The sequence below is a fragment of the Hyperoodon ampullatus genome (genome assembly GCF_949752795.1).
Source record: "Hyperoodon ampullatus genome assembly, chromosome: X".
NCBI lineage: Eukaryota > Metazoa > Chordata > Mammalia > Artiodactyla > Ziphiidae > Hyperoodon > Hyperoodon ampullatus.
In genome coordinates, this window is record NC_136913.1 from 116,714,329 (window position 1) to 116,733,947 (window position 19,619).

At 41.8% G+C, this 19,619-nt stretch overlaps 1 protein-coding gene across 1 annotated transcript in view; it reads left to right on the top strand.

Moving 5' to 3' along the window:
• Nucleotides 1-3,535: 3,535 nt before the first annotated feature.
• The window catches only part of LOC307069810 (integrator complex subunit 6-like), a gene marked incomplete at both ends in the record, with an annotated part of 41,095 nt that continues 25,011 nt past the window's right edge, over nucleotides 3,536-19,619 (top strand). Inside the window, 2 exons of the mRNA XM_079728120.1 lie at nucleotides 3,536-3,646; nucleotides 3,788-3,865. Coding sequence (XP_079584246.1) covers nucleotides 3,536-3,646; nucleotides 3,788-3,865 — 189 coding nt within the window. The remainder of the gene's footprint in view (nucleotides 3,647-3,787; nucleotides 3,866-19,619) is intronic.

Sequence of the window (19,619 nt, forward strand, 5' to 3'; positions counted from 1 at the left end):
ATGGTTATTTTTTTTTATTGGGGTATAGTTGATTTACCATGCTGTGTTCGTTTCAGGTGTACAACAAAGTGAATCAGTCATACATATACATATATCTAGTCTTTTTTAGATTCTTTCCCCATATAGGCCATTATAGAGTATTGAGTTCCCTGTGCTATACAGTAGGTTCTTATTAGTTATCTATTTTATATATACTAGTGTGTATATGTCAATCCTAATCTCCCAATTTACCCCTCCCCCCTGGTTATTTTTTGTATATTGTCACTTTTGTAGTTTATAATGAAGACATGGATGTTGTCCCACTGGAGCACTGAGTGACTAAGACTATTTGTGCTTCCTTAGCATTTTTCGGAAAACTGTTTCAATAGTATTCACCTTGGAGGGTTTTTTTTTTTGGTAAATTTGTAATTTGTATTTGGGATACTTTGTAATTTTTAACATAACCTCTTTCCTGATTGTAAAAGCAAAGCACACTCATTGTAAAAAGTTAGGGGAAAATTGTAAAGAAGATTTTTAAATGTCATCTTAAAATACTGTCTGTGAGGACATAGAGAACAGACTTGTGGTTGCCAAGGGGGGGGGAGGGGGGATGGGAGAGGGATGGACTGGGAGTTTGGGGTTAGTAGATGGAAACTATTACACATAGAATGGATAAACAACAAGGTCCTACTGTATAGCACAGGGAACTATCTTCAGTATCCTGGGATAAACCATAATGGAAAAGAGTAGGAAAATGAACATTTATATGTATAATTGAGTCACTTTGCTGTGCAGCAGAAATGAACACAGCATTGTAAATCAACTATACTTCAAAGAAATAAACAAACAAACAAAGAAATAAATAAACACTGTGAACTGGGGCATATCACAGTCCATATACATTTATAATATATCATATACATAATACATAAATATTTATTTATATGTTTATAATTAAATATCTTGATTATATTTATTATATAAATAAATATATATGTTTGTTTATATATATTTAAGTATATAAATAAGGACTGTGATATGCCCCAGTTCACACATATATGGTTGTGTATATATATAGCTCCTAATAGGAAATCTTGTATTTCTTCACCAAAGAATAGTCTAAACAAGCAATCAACTCCATGCATGTGATCCAGTGGGCTGAAAGTGCTATATTATGACTTGGAGTTGACTTCAACAAAAACTGTGAATGAGGCAAAGTTTGTTTCCAGGTAATAATCTCATCCCCACCTAATGCGAGGCAGAATTCTTAGATGGTCCCCATGATCTCCCCTGCGTGATGTTATGTCCTGTGTAATCTTCTCTCCTTGAATGAGTGTGGGTAAGACCTGTGACTTGCTTTTAGTCAATAGAATATGGCGAAGGTGACGGATGGCACTCTCATGATTAAGTTACATCATATAAGCCTCCATCTTAGAAGACTGCAGTGAGTGATTTTCCTGCTGGCCCTGAAGAAGCAAACAATCATACTGTGAACAACCTATGGGAGGGAGGTAAGTGCAGGTGGACCCGAGGGTGGCCTCCACCAAGCAGACAGCCACAAGGAAATGAATTCTGCCAACATCCATTCAGGATTCAGCTTCACCTTGGAATCTGATTCTCTCCCAGTCACGCCTCCAGATGAAAACACAGCCTGGCTGACACCTTGATTGCGGTCTTGTGAGACTGAGCAGAGAATCCAGCTACACCATGCCCAGACCCCTGACTCATGGCAACTGTGAGATAACAAATGTGTCTTTTTCATCCTTGTTTCCCCATTAATTCCCACCAGCTGTATACCAGATGGGTCTGAATTGTGCTATGCATGTTAGTATCTCTGGCTGAATTTTTGTCCCCATCATTCCTTTCAATCCAGAATCCCTCCCTTCCTGCTAAGTGCCTCATCTAGGAAACCTTCTGAACTTCGAGACCACTGGAGCATTGCTTCCACTGCATTTTTTTTTTTTTTTTTTGCCACACCACGCGGCTTGTGGGGTTTTAGTTCCCTGACCAGGGATCGAACCTGGGCCCTCGGCAGTGAGAGCATGGACTCCTAACCACTGGACCGCCAGGAAATTCCCCCATTGCACTTTTTATTTGCATCACTTGTTTGTCCCTGATTCATACATTGCTATATGGCCTCTTCGGAAATCTTATTTTTATGAAAATGTTATTGAATATGGATTTTACATATATTACAAGGAACATATCAAATGAAGTTGTAAACTCACTGAAGTTCAGGATTCCACGCTGTGCACAGCATACTGCTGGGAATACACACTTCCATATTTAAAATTCGAGTTACATGAAGCAGTCAGCCAAGCGTGGTTGGCCACTCATTGAGACTCTCCATAGAGCCAGACCTGAGAACATCCCTCAATGTTGTCCTCATCTCCCTGAGATGCACTTTCCTTTACTGAAAGTTGAACATAATGCCACCTACCACAATTATTTCAAAGACTAAATGAGACTAACGTGGGTGGCTGACACTTCATAGGTGCTCAATAAATGTGAGATGAATCAGAATCCAGGATGGCAAATGTTCCATGTGTAAAGGCTGCGCAGACACAACAGTGGGTGGAATTATCACAGGCAGGGCAATACTTCAAAGTGCTCAATGAAACTGAAGAAGCTTGTGCACACAAAAGGCCAGTTTAGGTAACTGTGTTTAAGTTTTAGTTTCCATTCTCAGTAGATATACGCTGAATGCAAGGCCAGTGACCGACTTACAAACACTGATCAAGCATGGGGAGGGATCTGAAGGAATGCAAGTAGGTCTTGCCAGGAAAGAAGTTTGCTGCTTCTGAAATGTTTTGGTCTTAGCCACTGGCAGGATTGATCGATTGCAGTTAGCAAAGCGTCTTCTGTACAGCCTGTCCAAGCATCTGTTTCTGTACCTCTGCACAACTGTTGCTCAAATTCACTCTTCCTTTCGAATTATCATCTTTGAAGAGCAAGAGAAAAGTCCATCCAAACCACCCTAAGTATCCTAACAGCTTCCAAGTCCTTTACAGGAGGGTCCTTAACATTTCCCCTTACCCCCTGCCTGGGTTCAAACTTCAACTCCCAGGGTTCGCCCAAGTCCCTCCCCTTGCCCTGTCATCTAATGAATATGCAAATAACATATAATTGGCAGCCAATGGCGTGGGTTCTGGTCACATGGTGCCCATGGTAGGTGAGCGGACAGAAGTTGTGTGTCGGTGAACAGAGACAGCTCTCAGTGTGGGGCGAGCGCTTCAGTGAGCTTGGACCGATGCTCGGGCAATAGTCCCTGCGGCGGCAGCGGCGGCGGCGGCAGTAGTGGTGGCAGAAGAGAGGAAGGGGGAGGGCCCCGAGGGCTACACACGCTCACACTTTCAAGTTCCCTTGGAGGGAGAAGAGGTGGGGCTGCAGAAAGAGGAGGCCAGGAGCAGTTCCATCTGTCCCGTCCCGTCTCCCCCTCTTACTCTTGCTCCCTGCACCCTGGCTCTGCGAGAGTTGAGGGTTCGGGTGGCAGTACGCGGCAGTGAGGGCAAGAGGGCCAGGAGAGTGGGGACCGGAGCCAGGGGTGCGGGGGAAGATGCCCATCCTGCTGTTCCTCATAGACACGTCCGCCTCTATGAACCAGCGCACTGACCTGGGCACCTCCTATTTGGACATTGCCAAAGGCGCTGTGGAGTTATTCTTGAAGGTAAAGGGAGGGGAGGGGAGAGATGGGGAGAGTTCCCTAGGGATGGGGGTGGTGGTGGATTTAGGTGCTTCTGTAACGTTGGTATCGCCCCCTCCTCCCCCCTTCCCTTCGCGGCCCCCTCCGTCATCCCTCGTCCCGCAGCTGCGCGCCCGGGACCCGGCCAGCCGCGGAGACAGGTACATGCTGGTCACCTACGACGAACCCCCGTACTGCATCAAGGTAAAGGGGCCATCCAGGGGGTGGGCCGGGCGGGAAGCGGGAGCCGGTCGGCCTGAGCAGCTGAGCCCCCCTGCCCCCGCCCGAGGCGGTCCTGCGTCGCCCGGCGGGGCGGGCGGGGCGAGGGCGGGGGTGAGTGGCGCCTCCGCGGCTTCCGAGGAGCCGCGGCGCCGGGGGTCGGGGAGGGGGCCGGGGGAAGGGCGGCCCCGGGGAGAAAGCGCAGGAGAGCCGGGCCGGTGGCGGCGACGAGCGCAGCCGCCTCGGAAGATGGCGGACATTTTGCTTTTGTATGAGCCGGAGAGGGAGACCGAGGGCGCTGCTGAGATGGAAAGGAGGGAGGGGAGGGAGGAGAGGGGAAGGAGGGCCCGAGACCCGGAGGGAGGCTGCGGGCGGGCCCGCCCCTTCGGGGCGCACCGCGCGCGGTGGAGGCCGAGGGGCCGGACGGAGCCGGCGACTCCGCCCCGAGGTGCTGCGGGTTCGCGCGCGGGTTTTCCTGGAGCCCTGGCTCCGCCCCCGGCCCCTCCTTCCCCCCCTCCTCCCTTCCTTCGCCGCTTCTCCTCCCGCTCTTCCTCCCGCTCCCCTCCCCTTCCTGCTGAGAGCGTGGCAGAGCCGGCCACCGGCCTTCAAAGATTAGACTACTGCTTTTGCGCTTCTGTGGTCTCTAACCCACCCCCACCCAATGGAAAATCAGTCCGCGGAGCCAGCCTCCCAACCCCCAGGCCCGGAGAAACTCTTTTCACTTCTTCTCCGGCATCGGTCCGGTTAAGCCCGGCTCTGTTACCTTAGCTACTGTTAGTGTTTCATTGGCGATTCCACCCAAGCCGCGACAGGGTGGGGCGGGGAGATGCAGAGTCTGAACCCGCGGGGACAGAGCTTTTTAGGGACCTGGCCTACCTATTGGCATCATAAATTAGGTTTGTGTTAGTCACGTAGGGATTTGTCCAGGGAAAAGAAAGGAAGGAAGGGGAGGACTCTCTGAGCGCGGTTACAATAGTCAAATGCGATGACTCGATCCACAGGGATCTGACCTACAGGAGAGAAGTAGGGAGCACTTCACCTCCCTACCCTTGTCCTAATGGTGAGGAGATAAAGAACTGCTTTGCCTGCAGTGGCCCGATAAAATAGAACTCAGACTATTAAAACAACCTGCATAAGAGTCCTGCTTGCATATTGAAAATTTTTAAATACATCACCATAATCCTTGACGTCTTTCGCTAGATACCCTCTTTTTCTCAGAATTCTCTTAACAGGGTCGGGGAGGCACTGGATGTGTTGTAATCCGTTTTAGCCGAGTGAGGTGTTTGAAAGAATGGAACCTACCAAACTGAATAGTTGGCTATAGAGAGCGTTCCTTCAGAAATAAAACCAGAGAGGCTTTACTTTTGTAACTCGTAGCTTCGGTTAACAGTTTGATTAGTAGGTTCCCCTGAAAACCGGTCTGGTTTTGATGCTTTGTTTTCCGTTTTTGATTTATCTATTTAGAAACGTGGAGCAAGTAGACATCTTTAAGAATGCCATAAGCTTTTTAAACATGTCAGTTTCCTACAAGGGTGTGACCATTTTTTCCACATAGAAAAGCAGATGTTTGTCCATCCTAAGTATGAAAGTCTACACCCTTTGAGTACTAATACAGATAAGAACCCACCGTTTGTAGTGTGGCCATTTGAAATCCTCCTTAATTTGAAGTAGTTAAAAGGATAAACTACACAGCAGTGTGCCTTTTTTTGTCTTGAAAGGAATAACTTATTTAACATTTTCCTGAATGCCAAGACTCATAGTTTAAACATGATTTTTGATCTATAAAACTTTTAGGGCAATATTTACAGAATCTTTGGAAAAGAAAAAGTCTGGCCCCCTTCTTAACAACCATCATTACAGCTTTTTACCTAGCATTGTAACCATAGTGTACATATTACTTTGAGTTCTGCCTTTTCCACCTATTTTGTCCTATGAATTATTCCCGGTTGCCACATAGTCTTCATACTTAAAATTTTTAGTGGCTATGTAACGTATCCATGGTATTTTAGAGGCTCCAGATAGTTCTGTGAACAGAGGGGAAAAGTTGAATTTTGTTTTTAGTGGAAATTTCATCTGTCAGCTCTTTTTATCTTGCCATCTTCTACACTACATTTTTTCCTAAAGTAAAAAACCTTCTTCCAGGTTGACTTTGCTCCTTCTCTTCTTATGCAGGGCAGGTATGGGAAGATACTTGGTATAATACTTTCAATTGCTAATCATGAGTTATCTTCTTTAGTCTTTGGGCGTCTCTAAAGTCATTCAGGTTTTTTTCATTTTAATCTTACATGATAACTACATGTGCTAGGGAATGGTTAATGATCTTAACGATGTTCTTGTCATTTTGTTGTCTATACCTGAATTTCTAATGATATGCCATATTTTGGTAGCATTTTCTTTCTGTGAGTCCCTTTCAGTCACTCCCTGATGCCCACCCCCATCCCTCCCCTCAGCATGTGGTAACTATTTGTTCTTTTGCTTTTAGGATCTAGCCATTTTGGAAGGTCTGAAATTTTAGAACATTTGGTGAATTTTTCTTAAAATTTAGTCTAATCTTTCACTTGCTAATAACTGGGAGCCATAAATGTCTGTTTTCTGTCACACCGATTATCAAATAGGTCTTTATTTGACTGTCAGCAGGCATCTTAGTTGCTACTTAAAACTGCACTCTACGCTAGGAGCCTGAGGTCCTTTCAGCAAAGTGATGTTAGGGTTTTATTTGTTAACTTGTTTTTCTGCAGAATAACGTGAAGTGTATTTTTGAATTTCTCTACAGTTGGAGGGCCATTGTTTATCTCTTGTCAAAGTAACTGCCTACTTATTTCTCAGGTCTTGGTTATATCCAACTCTAAACACTGCAAAAGCGATTTTTTTTTTCCTAGTAGAAGATTCAGTTCTGCTGGTGGTGTAACAGGCGTGAGTTGTGCATTTGGTTGGAAGGTTTTTTTCCTAATAGGCGTGGAACTATTCCCAGTATATCCACTTACAGGCTCTGACAATAAATCTTGTTGTGAAAAGTTACTGTGACTGGAATTCTTCACTAAAGTATACTGTTGAGCATGTGAATATAGTATTTCACCCAGGACGTAGTAGCTTCTTACTGCATACCCCTTAGGACATGGCTATATGCTCTTTTAAAATTAGTCATACCTGTTACTTGCAGTCAGCTGGGCATGGACGGAATTAAGTTTGATTTGGGGAACCATATAAAAAGCACATGAAATGCAAGTATTTTGTGCTACATCTGTTTCAAGTGTTGCTTTGTAGACAGGTTTTATACATAGTGTCACAAATGTTAACACTACATTTATACAATGGTATCTTTAGTGTACACAGCTGGGATGAAGCCTTTTAATATTTTTAAATTTCCAGTGTATCCTTATAAGACTAATACATGGTTTTAAGAAGTGGGGTGGGTTTTATTTTTTTCTTTTTCTTTTTTTGGTATAATAGTTCTTAATAGTTTTGGCTGAGGTTCTGCTGTCTTGTATGTTTTGTTTTGCTATGAGTCATAATTTCCTTTTATTCAGTGAATAGCAGAGGTAAGCTTGTCGCTACTACTAACTCTGAGCAAATTGAGGGCACCAAGAAGAAAGTGAGCCGTGAGACTGGAGTAGATAATAAGTATTCAAAATGGTTTGATGTTTGAAGCTACTTTCTTAAAGCGATTTCTTTTTTATTGAAGGAAATGCTTTTTTTCTAAACATAAAACTGAGTCATTTTTCTAGAAATAGCTGAAACACATGTATAAATCATGTACAGACTTTTTTTTAATAAATAGGGAGAGTTGTTTCAAAGAAATATCCCAAGTCTGTAATTTGAAACAGAGAGCATTTGAAAAAGTGCAATTTTCCCTTGAGTGTTGCTTTTTCACATCCTGTAGCCAGCCTTGCTTACTGGTATCTGTGTGCCTTCGTCAACATGTATCAGCAAAAGGCAGTATTTTGGCTTACAGATCTAAGAAGTAAACCTATATTCTTTAAATGATCTGTGTTCCAAGCATTTAGTGGTATTTTTAACTAAGGCTTAACTTTTTCATATGCCCATGAGTATATTTTATGGGGCCTATTTGGAAAAGGAGTGACTTTTAGGGGAGCCCTTCATTGTGGTTGGAAGCTAAGGAAGTGGTTTTGGGTGAAACAGTGGCAACGTGGCCGGTGAGAACAACCGGAGGCAATGGAAGGTGCGTTGAAAACTCAAAATGCCACAAAAGTGGGGCATTGACTTTTATAATTAGTTGTTCCTCCCCTGATCTTGCTTCCTTTTCATCTTCCTCATTGGCCATTTGAAGCGTGTGATGATAGTTATTTTGAAATGAAAAAGGGGGAAAGAAATCATCAACAAAATGAAAAGGCAACCTGCTGAATGGGAGAAAATCTTGTCAAATTATATACCTGATAAGGTGTTAACATCCAAAATATGTAAAGAACTCATATAACTCAGTAGCAAAAAAACTAAACAATCTGATTAAAAAATGGGCAGAGAATCTGAATAGACATTTTTCAAGGAAGATATACAGATGGACAGCAGGTACATGAAAAGATGCTTAACATCACTAATCATCAGGGAAATGTAAATAAAACCACAATAATATCACCACAGGCCTGTTAGAATAGCTATTAACAAAAACACAAGTAACAAGTGTTGGAAAGGATATGGAGAAAAGGGAACCCTCCTCCACTGTTGGTGGGAATGTAAATTGGTGCAGCCACTATGGAAAACAGTATGGAGATTCCTCAAAAAATTAAAGATAGAACTAACGTATGATCCAGCAACTCCACTTCTGGGTACTTATCTGAAGAAAATGAAAGCATTAACTTGAAAAGATATATGTACCCCCGTGTTCATTGCAGCTTATTTATAATAACCAATATATGAAAACAACCTAAATGTCCACTGATGTATGAATAAAGCAAATGTGATATATACATACAATGGAATATTATTCAGCCATAAAAAAGAAGGAAATCTTGCTATTTGTGCCAACACGGATGGACCTTGAGGGCATTATGTCAAGGGAAATAAGTCAGACAGAGAAAGACAAATACCACGTGATCTCACTTAAATGTGGAATCTAAAACAAAACAAAATGAAAACAAAAACAAAACAAGCTCATAGATACAGAGCACAGATTGGTGGTTGCCAGAGGCAGGGGGTGGAGGGTGGGCAAAGTGGGTGAAGGGTGGCAAAAGGTACAAACTTCCAGGTATAAAATAAATAAGTCATGGGATGTAATGTACAGCATGGTGACCATAGTTAACACTGCTGTGTTGTATATTTGAAAGGTGCTAAGAGAGTAGATCTTAAAAGTTCTCATAAGAAAAAAGAAAAAATGTTGTAATTTTGTGTGACAGTGGATATTAACTAGCTTTTCTGTGGTGATCATTTTGCACTATATACAAATATCAAATCATTATGTTGAACACCTGAAACGAATACAATGTTATATATCAATTAAATATACATGCATACATACATAAAAAGTACATGCTTCCAGACTTCTATCCAACCTGTGAATTAAATATAATTTACTGGAAAGAATTTTAAAAATGAGGTACTCTGCCTGATAGCTCTTTTTCTTTATGTAAGAGTAGAAGGAGGAATTAGAACTTTAGTGAAAGCTTATACAGAGAACCCTCCATCCGTCATGTGTATACTACTATGTTTATCTGCACTTTGTTTGTTGTTTTGTTTTGCAGCGAATAAAATATTTCTTGTTAAAAAAAAAGAAAGAAAAGGGGAGATTTTGGGGTAGAAGACTAGATGCCTGGTCAAGGGAGTTAGTGCTACTTTCACATTAGGTACCAGCTGGGAGATGACATGGGAGTGCTGAGACAATTATGGAGTCCTGTCTGTTCTGTATCCTAAACCTGTCTTGTATCCATTCATTCTTATTTGCTCCTCCCTTGTTTCAACTTTCATCTGGACCATTGTTTCAGCAGCCACTCAGATGGTCTCCCTCCTTCTGGTCTTGCTTGCCACTGATTCTTCACCCTCATCGCCACTAGATTGCTGATTCTTAAAGTAAATTCAAAAGTCATTCCCCTATTAAAAATTCTTCAGGGACTCCCCATTATATTTCAGAATAAAATCCAAACTCCTTAAGCTGGTTTTGCCAACAGTGTCTCCCCACACTCTTCAGAGTCACTTCTCCAGACTCACTCTGCCTCTTGCTTCTGTGCCATTGCATATGTTGTTCCCTCTGCCTGGGACACACTGGTTGGCCTAACATGCCTCACCTCTTCATTCAACATTCTCAAAAGTCATCCTGCCCCTCTGACCACCCCTACTCCAAATAGTGTAACAACTTCCACTATGATCCCTTAACCCTCTGTCTAGAACTTAACCCAGAAAATGCTTCTTGCTTCTTCCTGTAATCCCTTCCTCCCCTGAAGGTAGCCGTTGGTCTGACTTTTACCACCATTGTGGTGATATGACGAAAATGGTGTTTCTGGCAGATAAGTCTGACATTGGATTGCTACTATAGCAATCTAGCCTTTCATATACCATATGTTCATTCAGCACCCTCTGTGGACTGTACTATACGATACTTGGGGCCGAAGGTGACACCAAGAAAGACTTGGCCCAAGGGGAAATAGGAATAGTAAAAGATACGGTCCTAGTCTTTGCAAGGGTCTTGAGAATAGTCATTGGAAAAAGGTGACTGGAGAATGTGGATTAAGATACGGGAGATGTCAAGAACAGTGGACTCTTAACCAACAGATTGCAGGTGAGGGAGGGAGAATTGACAAGACCCAGTGATGATTCAGTTTATCCAGTCGAGATTGCAACTAGTTAAGACTGGATCACAAAAGGGCTTTGAAACCTACGAGCTAGAGTTTGTACATTTCTCCTGGAATGGAGAGCTATGAGGTGGATTTGAAGACAAATAGGGTAAGGCTTGTTGTCTGTGTGCTTGCATGGTTATTATGCAGAAGCCTACGTTGAGGTGGGCTGGGGAGATGAGAAAATGAGAGGTGGGGGAGATCTAAAATATGTAGTTGAAATTGCCTAGTTTTGCATTAGTGCTGGCCACTTGAGAGCTTTTGACTTTAAGGTTAGGATGGGGGTAGGAAGGGTGGCAGAAGGGCAGGGCACACATAAGGAAACAGCAAATATTGTCCTTTTCAGTTTGCCTTTGCTTCAGAAATATAACTAGAACTGTTCAGAAGACAGGGTTCTCAGTTTCACAGAGTGTTCCAAAATGGCAGCTGTTCCACATCTCAGGGAGAAATGTGCTTTCCAGAGAAGGGCAGGATTGAAGGACCCTCTGAATGTGGGGAGGAGGGGACAGGGATGAAGAAGGGAAGCAACTGGCTTAATTTAAGTACTTAAATGAAAAACTCTTTGTAAACATGGCTGTCAGTTCCCTTTTACCAAGAGTGTAGATGAGAGATCCAGGCAGTCTCTTTGTGTGCCTATTGGAAGGTTGGAACATGCTATCTCCTGGATACAGTGTTCTAAATGGTGATTAGGTTCCCAGACCTTCCTCCCCAGGAAAGCCTATTTAACCCTTAATGCCACTTAGCCATAGAACTATTGTGTTTGCTATTGTTTCTACTGGGAAATGGAGTTGGGTTTCCAAGGTGCTTTGTTAAAAACACATCCTTTCCCCCCCTTCTTCCTCACAACTCCAGGTGGACTAGTGGTCCCAGAGAGGGGTGGGGACACTATAAGAGTTCCATCAAAGAGGGTGAAGGGGGGCTTCCCTGGTGGCGCAGTGGTTGAGGGTCCGCCTGCCGATGCAGGGGACACGGGTTCGTGCCCCGGTCTGGGAAGATCCCACATGCCGCGGAGCAGCTGGGCCCGTGAGCCATGGCCGCTGAGCCTGCGCATCCGGAGCCTGTGCTCCGCAACGGGAGAGGCCACAACAGTGAGAGGCCCGTGTACCGCAAAAAAAAAAAAAAAAAAAGAGGGTGAAGGGCTGAGGTGTCCGTGAGGGTAGGCATGGCTCTTCAAAATATACCAGTCATTCATGTCAGACTGGCTGTATTTGCGCCGTTCAGTACAGCATCCACTAGCCACGTGTGGTTATTGAGCCCTTGAATAGGTGGCTAGTTTGAATCAAGATGTGCTGTAAGTGTAAACTGAACGTGGGATTTTGAAGATTTAGTACCAAAAGTATATAAAATATCTCATTAACAATTTTTATATTGACTACAAGTTTAGACAATACTTTTGATATATTAGATTAAATTAAATATATTATTAATCTCACTTGTTTCTATTTTTTTAATGTGGCTACATGAATATATAAAATTACATATGTGGCTTTCACTATGTTTCTATTGGACAACAGTGTTGGTCTCTATTTTTTCTTAACATATTTATGATGTTCATGTCCTAGAAATTGTTTCTGAAGGGGGATCCTCCCTCTCAAAGTTCTGATCTAAGTGAGCACCTCCATAATGGAGTCATTTGTGCATGAAAGGTTATCATACAGTTCAGAGTTGATGGGTTGATAACCCTTGGCCCTGGGGTAAAAATATGAAAGCATCCCATTCTTGTTTGTATTGAAAGCCAGTTTGGTTGCTTAGACTTTTGGATACACTTGGTGATCCAACTGGTTGGGTTAGAAGTTTTTTTCCTGGGCTAAGTAGAAAAGAATATATATGTGAACTCCTAATGTAACTACGGTAATTCAGAATTCTGTTTGTAATATGTGGTCACCAGTGGCACAAAATGTTCCATGCTTTTAGTGCTATTAGAAATATGTAACATATCCCTTATTAGATTTACATAGCTACTTGGCCCAAGAATTCCCAGGAACAGTATTCATCAAGAGAAGGAGGATAAAGGATAAATTCTTTAGCTTGGCATAGTGTAAAACCTAAGAAACAAAGAGGGGTTTGTATCACTGCTCTTGTTGAAGGGTTTCTTGAGGTTCCCTAGCAAGGCCCTTGTCTTATATCATGGGAAGTCATCAGTAGCATTAAAAGGAGGAGGGAGGTCCAAGTGGGGCCATGGGCGGGCTCCCATGATCATTACTTTCTCTAAGCTCAGTCCTCCTAAGGGGGATTACAGGAGTTACAATGTTATTTTTTGTTACTGTAATGGCTCCCATTTAAGGAATAAATACCAATGTCTAATTCTGAGCCTGGGTGAGAGTACAGATATGTTGATGAATAGCATGTATATGATGTGGAACCATTTTGTAGCCCTAGTTTTAGATCCTCCTAAAACCTATCTTATAGTCAAAGGTGTTATCTGGCTTTTACAGATAGGATTCGACTTATATCTACTTCCTTATAATAATGAACAATAATATAATAGCTTTCTAATAATAGCATCTGACATTTATTGAATAATGCTTATGTACAGGGCAATGTGCCAATGAATGTACAGTGCTTATATTTATTTCATTTATCTTCCCAATCAGCCTAAATCACAGGTACTATTATTATCCCCACTTAACAGATAAGGAAACTGGGGGCCAGAGAGGTTAAGTAACACAACTGAATAGTAACCCAGGTCTGTCTCTATTACAGTCTTAAGTAATGAGCCACTTCACTTTCCCTATCAATTATGGTAGAATATTCCTTTTAATAACTTCTCAGTGGTATTTTCTCATTATGGTATATGTCCTGGAATCATGTTTTTTAGACAGAATTGTCATGCTTTTATTTATAGTTGCTTTTGATATAACAGTGTTTGATACTAGAGCAAGCACTCGATGAATGAAAATGACTACTGCTAGTGTTACCATTTTTATTATTTCTCTGATTCTTTGTAGGTGAATATCATGGTGCATTTTTTGTGAACCACTTTCGTCTTTGATATCACAGTTATGCTCCTACTCAGGGAAAGAGATGGAGTTGTTGGGACTCTCAGTTGATGGAACTTGAGATAGTTGGGGAGTAGAGGTTGAGCACTGGGGCCTAGGCCGAGTAGGCCCTGTGGGAAGAACGGTAGGCTTAAAAAAGCAACAGGGTGGTTTTTGCCAATCTAATGGCCTCCAGAAACTGATATATCATGTTCACCCTGTCACTCTCATGATAAATGTTTCTCTTATAGGGAAAAGAAGGACAGTCAATGTACTCCACAGTAGCCATTTAGTTTCCTTTAATCCACAACCTGCGGGAGAGGCAGAAGCCAGTTTGTAAAAGGCCTGAGTATGCCATACTGCCTTCGCCGAGTTTTATCTCTCAGCCTGTGCCTGATCTAATGGTCCTCTCCTCATTTCAGCCAGATCTCCCATTCTCCTCAAGCCACACCCCTGCCATAGGCAGATAGCTTTCCCCCCCCTTCCTGCTTAGTTAGGTTGGTAAGAGATGAATTTCAGAGGATTGGCGGTGCTGCCAACTTAGCCACTGGGGTCTTAACCAGAGAAAAGTTACACGAAGGCTTTTGTGCCAGATGTTCGTAGAAAAAATAGAATTCTGTATCTTAAACCATATGTGCATGATTATCTTAATATATATGTGCCTGTATCTTCAACCATATGCACCTGCTCTTTCGTTAGTTATATCCTGCCCTGTTAAGTCGAATAGTTCACTAAACTTAGTGCTAAGAGCCAAACTCTGGACTTGAATGTTATTGAACAAGAGGCTCAAAACATTTGTTTGTGTGAGTAGGGAGTAGTGCTACTGAGGAAAGTAAATGTAGCTTATTAAGGTCTTAGGATTTACTATATAGCTACTTGGGCTAATTTACTAATGTTTATTCTTTTTGTCCTTGCCTATATTTGAAACTGTGAATGCTTCTTCCTTCCAGAAACTTATCACCTCCTCCATTCTGTTTCTCCACCTCTCTCTCTGATAATTCTTTCCCTATCTGCCAAATTCTTTCCCTTGCTGAATGCATCCTACGTCATTCATGATATCAAATATTCCTTCTACTCCCCAACTTCAGCTTCTCACCTGGGCATCGCTAGCTGACGACGGGACATCTCCACTTGCCTGTCTATCCTGCCATCAGCTCATAGTTAGCATGTCAAACAGACCTCCTTATGGCTCTAAAACTATCCCCTCTTCTATATTCCCCATCTTTTAGTCACTCAGGATTGCACGGTGGACATTATTCAGCTTTGATCCTGTCCTTCCATCTCCTTCTGTGGCCTATCCCTTTGCAATATCCCTTGCATATGTTCCTTCAACTCAATTTCTGCTGCCAACACTTCAGTCCAGGTCCTCACTTCTATGCTTTGGCCACTATAACAACTTCTTATGTAGTCTTCCAAGTGCTTCCCAAATTCCTACTCTCTACCCATACCAACTGCTAACTTTCTAAAAAAGGTGGTTTCATCATATCACTCCCCCCGCTCATAAGCCTTCAGAGACTCCCCAGTGCCTATGGAATCAAGTCAAAATTGCTCAGTCTGCCATTCTGAGCTCTCTAGGACCTGCTCCATGTATCTGTATAAACGTATTTCCCATCATTTCCCCACAGGAGCCCTGCCCTTCAGCCAGGCCTCTCTCTTCCATCCCCTGAGTTTGTCTCCCCACTCCTGATGCCAACTCTTAGACCATCAGTTAACCAAAGGGAGAAGAGAGAGAGAGCCAGAGGGACCAGAGGCCTGGGGGAGGAGAGAAAATGAACTGAAAGCATGCCAGCAAGGCTGTGACTTGAGGGGGATGATGTGACAGAAGGTGCTTTAAATGCTGTTATAATGATGAGAAGTTGCAGGAGGAAGGGGGAGAGAGCTGGACTCTGACCTTTAGCGGTTGATTAGCCTGAACCAGACCAAGATGTTTTGATTTAAATTGGCCTCAAGATGCCAGGAAGCCCTGCCGTTTATTTAACCAGTTCCTCTCTGCCTTTGTCTCTGTGGAAGGGAGCCCACGCAGCTAGACAGTGGATAATGGGATTCCAGGGAAAATATCTAGTCTTTAATACAGCCATGACATTGGAAAGTTGGGGGTCCCTCCTGTTGTATGTCTTGAAGGAGAACGTGCAAGATGTTTGGAGCAAAGCACTCCTTCTTCTTAAAAGTTTACATGTGTATAGACATTGTAAATTCCATTTCATAGTGAAGTTTTTGAGCTATATGTTAGAAGTCTATTTAAAGTCTTCCTAGGTACTTTCATAAAAATTAGATTTGAAAAACTGGTCATAGGGTAGCCTGTCTGGTAGCTACTGATTAGACACATGACCCTGGGCAAGTCATGTAACCTTTTACGGTGTCAGTTTTCTTATCTGTAAAGTGAAGGGATTAGACTAGATTATTTCCACTATTCCTTCTGAAAAACGTCAGGAGAGAATTGTATAACTGAAAGGCAGGAAGTGGAATAATTCTGGCTGGGATGTCAGGGGGACTTCAGAATTGCTTTAATTTTTTTTGGCTGCACCGCATGCCATGCGGAATCTTAGTTCCCCGACCAGGGATCGAACCTGCGCCCCTTGAAGTGGAAGCGCGGAGTCTTAACCATTAGACCTGCAGGGAAGTCCCAAAATTGCTTTAAATTTTAGAAAACAGTTTCTATAAGTGGTTAAAGTGCTGTATCACGTACCTACTGGTTAAATTGGTCACTCCATCTTATAGGTAAATGTCACTTCATCTTATTGGAGTCATTTCTGTTTGCTGCCAACAGTTTAATGTTCAGGACAGATTCCTAGAAATGATTACCTCTGAATAGTGGAACTGACAATTTGGTGAAGAGATAGACTAACTTTGTATTTTTGTTGGGATTTTTAACAATGAATGTGCGTTACTTTTATAATGTAAAAAACAGCTCATAAAATTTTTTTGAGAGAATTTTTAAAAAAGAATTAGTCTGGTGGAAAGAGATGCCATAAGATCTTTAGAAAGTAAGGAATGGCCATTCTGCTCTCTCCTCTCTTCAACTCTTTCTGTAATGTTTGGGTGGCTTAGTCTCACTCCTGTCCTTGTGTATTTTCCAAGACCACTTTTGTTGATTTTTATCTTGTGTATGTGTTCATAAAAATATCTCCTATCAGAACCCCAAACCTAAGCAATTGAACATGTGCTCAGCACGATAACTTTTTTTGTTTGTTTGTTTGATTTTTGTTTTTGTTTGTTTTTCTAATAATGAGTATTGGTCAATAGCTGCAGTTGAAATGGACTGGGAGTGAAAGAGGAAACTTAACATTTATATCTGACCGAGTTTGGTAAATTCTTTGCAACTCTATGACATTTTTCTTTCAGTAACAGTTCAGTTGCCTCTTGGACAGAGGAGAAAATTTGGTTTCTACATGTTAGCATCCTCTGGTGAAGATCAAATTTCTTTTGATCTTACGCTTTCACATGAACTCTGAGAGGTGTGCTACTTCATAATTTTATCTTAATTCCCTTGGGTAAGAATTGAAAAGTCATAAATGCAGTTTGTAGATATTTTAGACTAATCCTTATGATTGTTAATCCACTAAAAAAAACCCCTCATCCTAGGTATCTTAAAGAGACCAGTAACACAAAATGGTGAACTTTGAGAGTGGAATCAAACTGAATCATGTCTTTGCCCGGTTTACTTTAAAAAATGTGGTTATGAGAGTCTTTAACCATCTGCTGAAAAAACAATTCAGCAGGCCACAGACTGTCAAATAAGTTTCTGCAATATATTAGGGGGTCAATTTCTAAGAATTTATTTAAAAAGTAGAAGACTCAAGTAAGCTAGATTTCTTTTTTTGTGGTCTTGGTTGGTAGTATTTCCTGAAGCTTGTGGATGAAAATTGGTGGACTGAACCACAGAATGGTAACATTCAGAGTTCTCTGGGAGAGAACTGATGTAATCAAATAAAATGGGCTTCGAGTATCTTAGCAAGTTCAGGACACTAAGAAGTGCCCCTGGGGAAGTAAATTTGACAAAAAGGAATCCAAGAGAACCAGATATTCTGTTGTTGTTTTTTTAACATCTTTATTGGAGTATAATTGCTTTACAATGGTGTGTTAGTTGCTGCTGTATAGCAAAGTGAATCAGCTATACATATACATATATCCCCCTATCTCCTCCCTCTTGCGTCTCCCTCCCACCCTCCCTATCCCACCCTTCTAGGTGGTCACAAAGCACCGAGCTGATCTCTCTGTGCTATGCGGCTGCTTCCCATTAGCTATCTATTTGACATTTGGTAGTGTATATATGTCAATGCCATTCTCTCACTTCGTCCCAGCTTACCCTTCCCCTTCCCCGTGTCCTCAAGTCCATTCTCTACGTCTGCGTCTTTATTCCTGTCCTGAGAACTGGATAGTCTTAAAACAAGTAATTTTACAAGAGAAAACTGTATTAGTACATATAAAATACAGAATAATAGAATGTCTCCTTTGAACCTAGAACTGTATCAGTACCTTGAGTCAAGTGAGAAAACCACAAAAAAAAGTGAAATCAGACCAAATTTCTAGAGTATTAAGGGAAAAATATTGCGTCAGATAGGGTCAGAAAATATAGTGCAAGAAGAGTTTTCAAAGTTGATACAAGAAGCGAGACAATCCTATCCTTTCAATGATATAGCATCTTCCTAATGTGTATTTCACAGTTTTAACAACCTCCTATATAGGTGCTCTAGCTGTAAACACAATTTAAAAAGACATTTTATATGGAGACACACACAAAAAATAAAATAAAATAAAATACTGAAAAAAAAGACATTTGAACATATTAAAGTGATTTCAGCTGTTACAGTTTACCTAAGAGGGCAAGTAAACCTCATCTTATATGTATCAGAATTGGAGTCCATTTTAGTTGTGAGAAGAAAATTCTCGAAGTTGAAAACTTTTAACTCGCACAAGTATTCCATATAAAGCTAAGGGCAAAGACCAAGGGAAAAGTCATTTGTCTTCTCAGGAGACAGAGTTGATTGGAAAAGCAGGGCTTCTTATTTTTCATGTCATCCTGTCCCACTGGTCACTTTACCAACACAAGAACAGTTTGTGATGACAAAGATGATAGAGTGTTAAATTGGAGAAGAAAGTTAAGTTAGTTGAAAAATGCCATTGAAGTTGATTTATTCAAATTGTCTGGGTTGTTGCAGAGCAAGTTTCTCCCCAACTTCTGGAGAGCAGATGGAAAAAGGAAAATAGTTTATCTTTCAACAAGAGAAATGATGGCCCTGCTAAATTTAGACTCTTTGGCTTTAACTTGCAACATCTGGGAAAATACTTAAATTCGTTAATCATCTTGTTTGTAACCACCTAGAAGAAGAGCCCAAGGTTCGGGATAGCCCTCTATATGAATTTATGAAGGGCAAATATTACCAGGGTGATTTCATTTCCTTTAATAGAAGTTAAAAAGTCTTGTCAGGGAGAGGGAAACAACATGTATTTTCTCTCTGGAATCCAGCGAGGCTTTTTATTCATTGTGAAGGGCTTGCTAACAAGCTAGGAAGCCTTGGATTGAATTGAACTGCTCTTCAGGGTAGGGTCCAAAGAGGCTTTTGGGTGCATGTGCCCTAAATGGGTTAGTGCAGTGGCTCAGCACCCAGTCAGAGGGACAGAGCAAGTGATGCCCTTCCCGTGAGAGGTTCTCTCGCTGCATGTGACAGTCTGTAATAGAGAAGGATTATTTTTGCTGTTTGAAAAGATTCACTGCCATTCTCTTTCAGGAGCTGTCACCCTAGAGAATTTTAACTATTCAACTGGTTTTTTTTATTTATACATATTCCATTTATATGGTCTTTTAAGGGGCGCTTCTTCTGTGGAAAGCTAGATGCAGCTGCCCTAAAAAATGTTTTTCGGTTACCTTGGATGGAGAAGTTAATACCGTGTTCATTAAATCTGCACTATATACTGAGTCTAACACGATCATTTATATTTTGGAAAAGGATTGCAAGTGACCTTCAGAGATAGAGCAGG